We start from the raw sequence: 7,499 nt of genomic DNA on the forward strand, positions 1-7,499 counted from the left end.
TGCGGCGGGAACAAAGGAGCCGTCGTCGGTGTCTTCAGTGGGAGAAAGAAAAAAGGGGGGAAAGAGGGGAAATGGGAGAAAAAGGGGGAAGAAAGGAGAGAAGGAAAGAGAGAAAGAGAAAGAGAGAAAGAAAGAAAGAGAAACAGAAAGAGAGAAAGAGAAAAGGAGAGAAATAGAGAAAAAAGAGAAAGAAAGAAAGAAACAGAGAAAGAAAGAGAGAAAGAATGACAGAAAGAAAGAGAAAGAATGAATGAAAGAAAGAAGGAAAGATAAGAAAGAAAGAAAGATATGAAAGACTGAAAAAAAAGGAAAAAGAAAAAAAGGAATAAATTAAAAAAGGAAGGAAGGAAGGAAAGAGCGTCGACAGGTGAACATGCTGTAGATTTGCTCATTTTGCCGATTTTCTGTGCAATTGCATCCTAGGTTTTCACTCCCTTATACACCTTTGGAAGGAGCTCACTATGACAGGGCAGAGTCTGAGGGCTTTGTCTGAAGCAAATTTTGAAGACAATGAGATCAGCATCAATGTTGGAGGCTTTAAGAAAAAGATGCGATCCAACACATTATTACGGTTCCCTGAGACCAGGCTGGGCAAACTGCTGAGCTGCCACTCAAAGGAGTCCATACTGGAGCTCTGTGACGACTACGATGACACCAAGAATGAATTTTATTTTGACAGGAACCCTGAGCTCTTCCCTTATGTGCTACATTTCTATAACACCGGCAAGCTCCATGTGATGGGCGAACTCTGCGTGTTTTCTTTCAGCCAGGAGATTGAATACTGGGGAATCAATGAATTCTTTATAGACTCCTGCTGCAGTTACAGCTACCACGGGAGGAAAATGGAACCAGACCAAGAGAAATGGGAGGAACAAAGTGACCAGGAAAGCACCACGTCTTCTTTTGATGAGATTTTGGCATTCTACAATGATGCCTCTAAATTTGACAAGCAACCCTTTGGAAACATCAGGAGGCAGCTCTGGCTCGCTTTGGATAATCCTGGGTACTCGGTCCTGAGCCGAATCTTCAGTGTCCTTTCAATAGTGGTGGTGCTGGGCTCCATTGTGACCATGTGCCTGAACAGCCTCCCAGACTTTCAGATCGTTGATAGCAACGGGAACCCTGAGGAGGACCCTCGCTTTGAAATCGTGGAACACTTTGGTATTGCATGGTTCACGTTTGAACTGGTGGCGAGGTTTGCAGTAGCTCCTGACTTTTTAAAATTTTTCAAGCATGCCCTGAATTTGATTGACCTAATGTCTATCCTCCCATTTTATATTACCTTAATTGTCAACTTGGTGGTGGAAAGTAGTCCAACTTTAGCAAATTTAGGCAGGGTTGCACAAGTCCTGAGACTCATGAGGATCTTTCGCATCTTGAAGCTTGCTAGACACTCCACAGGTCTCAGGTCTCTTGGAGCCACCCTGAAGTATAGCTACAGAGAGGTGGGGCTTCTTTTACTGTACCTCTCTGTTGGCATCTCCATTTTCTCGGTAGTGGCTTACACCATTGAGAAAGAAGAGAACGAGGGGTTAGCCACCATCCCTGCTTGTTGGTGGTGGGCTACCGTTAGCATGACCACAGTTGGCTACGGGGATGTTGTGCCAGGGACCACTGCTGGCAAGTTGACAGCATCTGCATGCATCCTAGCTGGCATCCTCGTGGTAGTGCTTCCCATTACACTGATCTTCAATAAATTCTCCCACTTTTATAGGCGTCAGAAGCAGTTAGAGAGTGCCATGAGAAGCTGTGATTTTGGTGACGGCATGAAAGAAGTTCCGTCAGTCAACTTAAGGGACTACTATGCTTATAAAGTGAAATCCCTTATGGCCAGTCTTACCAATATGAGCAGGAGTACCCCCAGTGAGCTGAGCCTGAATGATTCATTGCATTAGTGTACAGGTTTGACAGCCGTTTGCATGAGAGCTATCAAGAGCTATGTTTTTAAATGTTTTCCTATTTGTCTTCTTTTTTTCCTAGAGGATAGTGTTGCTGACACTGCACTAACTTTGCACTTGAGAAACTGAAGACATTTCTATCACAAGTTGACAGTTTGCACATTTTCATCCTTGTTGCATAGGCACTAAATGCTGACTTTTCCATACAAACGTTACCACTCCCATGACGTTAGTGCTAGCGGTAAAGTGATGATCTGTTACTTTGTGCATTTCCTCATCTGAGCAGAGAAATGAACACACCCAGGTGGAATAAAAATTCTCAGCTGACGTGAGTCAGTGACATGAATAATGAAAAAAATCACCTATCACCTCCACTGGTACCTGTACTAGCATAGGACTTCCCATGCATTTTACAGCAGTTTAAAACAATCACCTGCAAATCACTGACACGGGAACACTCTTCCCCGTCTTTCTAACTGGTAATTCTGATCATCACGTGTCTGAAAACACCTCTGAGCTTCACATTTCAATGGAAATTTGCTTGCTCTTGAGCATGTGTGTTAAAAACTGGGTGTTCTTGTTCTGAAATGTTATGTATGGTAATATATTTCAGAAGCTCCTAAGCATAGACCTACCTCTGTTTCCAAGATTAGACCAAACCTGAGCCCTCTGAAGAAGCCCACCCCTTGTTTTCAGATAGCTACATAGTCAAACACTCCATCTCCACAAGTGACTCCAGGTACAGAGGCCCATGAAGACATCTCAGGTTCCCATTTCCAGAAGCGACTTGCACACAGCTCGGTTCCAGTGAAGCTGAAGATATGCTGTATTTCAGCCCATCAAAATGGTTCTGAGATTAGACACACAAAATCGTGGGGTTTCAATAATTAGAAGCTCCAATGAAAAGCTTGGATTTGTTTAATGAAGCGACATGAACAGTACAGGCAGCATTTTAGGAACTGACATTCATATACTGCAAAAAGACTAATTATAAAGATGCCATATGTGATGCTGAGATATAAAATCTAATTTTATCAGGAAAGCTTGAAAGCAGGTGTTGATGGCAGACAATTCCATTAAGCTTTCTGCCAAGGAAACTCTAAGGAAAAAAAAAAGCCCTGTAAGTCACATTTCTCTCAGAAAGAAACTCACAACTTATGGCTAAGGAAGAGTATAAGGGCTTAAGAAAGGAACAGATAATGAAAAAGAGCTTAATACTGTACTCACTGTGGGCAGATCCTCCTACCTGCTGCTTCTGTGATGTAGTCAATTTAAATCCTTTCAATGGCTGGCCTGTACTTTTTTTTTTTAATTAAAAAAAAAAAAAGACTTGAGAGAGCAGATCACCCCTTATCAACCCCTATGCAATTGCACAGAGATCAAACACTTGTAGCCAACCTGCAGAAGCCACTGCTTCCCTTTCTTTATACTTCTAGGGATCTGTGCTATAAAACAAATTACTGGCACTCAGTGGGCAGAACAGCATTTCTCTTCAGATCCTGCTGCTTTTCCATCCCATTCATTACATATAATGTTCCAATTAATTGCTTTTTAATTTTATTTTTTTTGTTTTACTTGTCAAGACTGGAGAGGTTCAGAAAATAAATTCAAACTAATTAGAAGAGAAATTAAAATACTAAAGCTAAAATTGTCATGTTTGGAAGGCTGTGTTTGTATATCACAACAAGGAGTGGCCAAACTGGCAGAATAAAGCAAATATGGCACGAAGAGGTAATTCCTTTTCTTAGGCTGTTAGAAGTTGCTGTCTGGTCTGGGTCTTTTGATGTTACTGCTGTATCAGCTCTACCTAAATGCAGAAAGCTGAGCACCCAGGATCTAATTCCTGTATGCCCCATAATCTATCATCACAGAATATACTGTGAAATAACTTACCTGCCCACACCATTTCCTTTGACCATCCTCCTCTCAAGTCAGTCAGGAGTTGATTTAGGCCATGAAGTGTGAGGGAAATGGGTATTTTCTAACCTTACCAAATAAACCTCTTGGAGATTTCAACATGGTATGCACAAGTTATAAAGTCAATAGGCAAGGCAAGGGACTTGCTGTCCCTGAAAGTCAAAAAGCCAAATATATATGGCCCTGAAGGTAGACCTAGATAACCCAAATCAGGTGTCCAAACTGGAAACATTTAGCTAAGGTTTTCACTTCTGGAGGGTTGGTTCAAGTTCTCTGCTGGGTCACAGGCATAAACTCAGTAGTCTTGTCCCTGATTCATATTGCATGCGTGTCAACTATCACAAACCTACAAACACCCACCCCAAACGTGGCACAGCACCAGGTTCCCTGTTGGATTGAAACACCGTGAGAGAAATAAGGCAAAGGAAGAGATGGGCTTGAGCAGCACATCATGGGCTACTGCTGGGTTCTGTACTGCAAGGGTGGCAAACCACCCCACTGATGTCAAGGACACTGCAGGTGCTCACGAGCTCTGTTGGCTTTGGGCCTTCAGAGAACCCAGCTCCCAGCAGCAGTTTTATCTCGGTTTCACAAGCAGTAGATGCACAGAGTTGAAAACCAGTGACCTTCAGGGCAGTTATTTGAAGAGACCTGTAAACTTGCCAAAGAGTCACAAATTCCCTCAGCTGTTGCTACTTTAGCATTGCAAAGCCTGGATCCAAACTTCGCAGCACGTCATTTCAATAACCTATAGCTTATCTTACGTTCTAGATTTATTATTATTCGTAGGGCTGATGCTCTGTCATTTCTGCAAATATTGAATGGAATGTGTCCAAATTGCATTCTACTAAAGAAAATGAAATACCCCAAGGAATTATGACTTTTATTGTACTGGTTGAAAGGAATTTTCATTATTGCTTTTTTATATAAGTGCTTTGGATCAAAGACACTAAATAAATAAAGTACTGAAATTTAATATGTCCTTATTATCATGACAATGACTTTACACAGTACACAGGAATTCCCTTCATAAACTTAACTAACTCCATGTTAAAAGCAGTCAGATTTTTGCTCCCCCTCCTCCGGAAGAGCATTCCAGAGCTGCACTGCTCTCCAAGGCTTGTGTGACTTTCAGCATAGTTTTATTAATTGTTGCTTTATATCAGTTTTTTCCTGATGCCACCACTGTTCTTCAGCTTAAATATTTCGTTTTCCTCTTAGTGTTTGCATGCATGGTGCATTTACAGACAGCAACCATACGCCTTTACATGCTTATTTTCACAGGATTACACCTGCCAAGCTTCCTTTTAGTTTTCCTTTTGCAAGTCATGTTCCCCTGACCATTAATTCTGCTGTGATTTAATCTGTTTGAGCCAGCATTGTACACTATTGTATTGCTTTGTACAGCAGTTTTAATATTTGCTTATGACTAACAGAATTTTTCACTGAGGAGGGTTGCTCTGATTTCAGTAAGGGTATTGCCTCAGCTCCCCCAAAATATCTAGGTAAGGAAGAATGAGGCACACCCTTCCTACCATTTTATGAAGTACCTCTATTCTAGGGCGCAGTCCAGTAACCGCTGCGAATCCTCATCTCTCAATGAGTTAAAATTAGAGAAAAATGTTTATGCTTTGAAGGAAAAATTCAATCTCTCCAGAGCCTCAATGAGGAGAAGAGGTGGTGCACTTTTTGAGTAGTCAATACTTTTCCCAGACTTCTTCAATCACTGTTTTGTAAACGCAGGGCGTCTTCACTTCTAGAAAACAGCAGGTGAGAAATGAAGGACGAGTGGACTAATTGGCCATTTTCTCCAGTATTTGAAAGTTGAAAATTGTTGTGGTCCTAAATCTGCTTACTGTGGATGAATGAATGTTCAATGAAGAGCACTGCACTTGTCAGGTGCTCCTTCTGCCTTGTGATGGTCACCTTCCCAGCACCGGTGAAAATGCTGCTCCTGCTCTCTTTCGGCTGAGAGCTTTGAATCGCTTAAATGAGGATTAGGGTAATATTTCAAACAAGGCAACTTACTTTATTGCCAGGAATAAACTGTTAGAGAATCTTGATTTCTAGTACAAATCTAGGCTATTATGAGAGTCAGAGATGTCCTTGAGAAGCAATATGTTACATTATTTTCCTGAGATGCAAAATCTATATATAGATTGTGATTAAGCATTTTATGTATGTTCAGATTTTGTATTATTGCCTGGTTTATTATTCACTAACTTTCATCAGTTGCTAATTCTCTCTTTTCCTGCAGACTACTTTATCTGTTCTGAAAGCAGACTGTTTTTTCCTCACATATTATATATAGCATGAGCTACTTCACATTGCAAACTTGAAAAAAAAAAAAGAACTTTGCATTTGATTTTCCAACTTTAATACCTCTAGTATTTGTACCGTTTTGTACAGAACTTTATGACACTGCAGGGAACTGCTGTATCTGGTGCTCTTTGTACTGCATTTCTTGTCCCAGTAGTGTGTAACACACTCAAGAACTCAGCTTTGTCCCACAAAATGGAAATTAAATGCATAAAAAAGTATATTTCACCAGGGATTAAGAACTGATTTAAATTTCAGGATATTCTGAGTATGTATTATAATCAAATAGAAGCCTGGATCTCATTGTGAAGATTGGTTTCTCTTAAACACATACATCAGGACAGATTTCTATTTTTAGAAATGCTCTTAATTGGTGGTTGTGGTGGGGAACCCGCATTTTTCGGTTGAGCAAATAGTGCAAGCTTCTCATTCACTACCTCACAGATTAGGGACTAAGCTACATACCAATAGCACTTGTAGGCACTAAATCAACTTGACGTGACCTTTCATCTCTTCCAAAACAGCCCCCATCCTCAGAGGCCCCAGCTGTGCACATGTAAGCAGGAGAAAGCCCCTGGAGTAACTGCTCTTGCCGTGTTAGTTATCCATTTCCTCTCACAATACTCCTGACTAATCTACCTTTGATGGTACTTTCAAACACCATTCAGCCCACAGCCACCACTCATATCCCTTGGTGAGATGTTGTGCCAGAACTGTTCTTTTCTCATCATGCTTTTCTTCTTGTTTTCTTCTCTTTTTTTCTTTTTTTCTTTTTTTTCCAATTTATGCACCTGGATTCCCTTTACGTTACACCAGAAATTAATTTGATCTCCTGAAACTTATTTTTAAGTTGCCCACTATTTAGGCAGGGCTAGAAGAATATTCTCAACCAGTTTCTGAAACACCTTTTACTGATTCTGCTTTTTTCCTTAAAAAAAAAAAAAAAAAAAAAAAGATGCTTCTTCTTACCTGAGAATATTTTCCTGGGTTAACAACGCAACAACAACACATTATTCAAAGCAACAGTTCTCTTGCTTAGTTGATTCAGAGACAGCCATAATGTCTGTGCCTTCAGAGCAGTTGTTGAAATCGTTAAGAAACATCACCCTCATTAAGGACTGTGCATCTCTTCACCTCTCATATATAAAATTATGGGTTGTCAGCTGGAGGAGGCAACCTCCAAAGAGTGTAGAAAGTGTTTCCCAAGATAGCGTGACACTGCTGGCAAAGGTCTGGCTCTGGTATTTATTTCTCCTGCTAGTACAGAGGATGGAGAATCGTCTCACAGGTGCTGAGACTCAAACTGACCTCCCACTGGACGCTGCAGAAATTTGTTTGCCTGACATCACCTCACCCTTTACACAC

The 7,499-nt window shown here is 40.9% G+C and overlaps 1 protein-coding gene across 1 annotated transcript; it reads left to right on the forward strand.

Annotated features, from left to right (window-relative positions):
- Positions 1 to 335: 335 nt before the first annotated feature.
- Positions 336 to 6,362, forward strand: KCNS2 (potassium voltage-gated channel, modifier subfamily S, member 2). Its single transcript, XM_014965532.1, has one exon. It carries the CDS (start codon positions 462 to 464, stop codon positions 1,893 to 1,895), a length of 1,434 nt encoding a protein of 477 aa, XP_014821018.1. The 5' UTR covers positions 336 to 461; the 3' UTR covers positions 1,896 to 6,362.
- Positions 6,363 to 7,499: the final 1,137 nt, after the last annotated feature.

The sequence above is a fragment of the Calidris pugnax genome, unplaced genomic scaffold (assembly GCF_001431845.1).
Source record: "Calidris pugnax isolate Ruff unplaced genomic scaffold, ASM143184v1 scaffold41, whole genome shotgun sequence".
Lineage (NCBI taxonomy): Eukaryota > Metazoa > Chordata > Aves > Charadriiformes > Scolopacidae > Calidris > Calidris pugnax.

Bases quoted from the DNA above. Each gene is read 5' to 3' on its own strand.
- KCNS2 (XM_014965532.1), top strand. From the start codon at position 462: ATGACAGGGCAGAGTCTGAGGGCTTTGTCTGAAGCAAATTTTGAAGAC.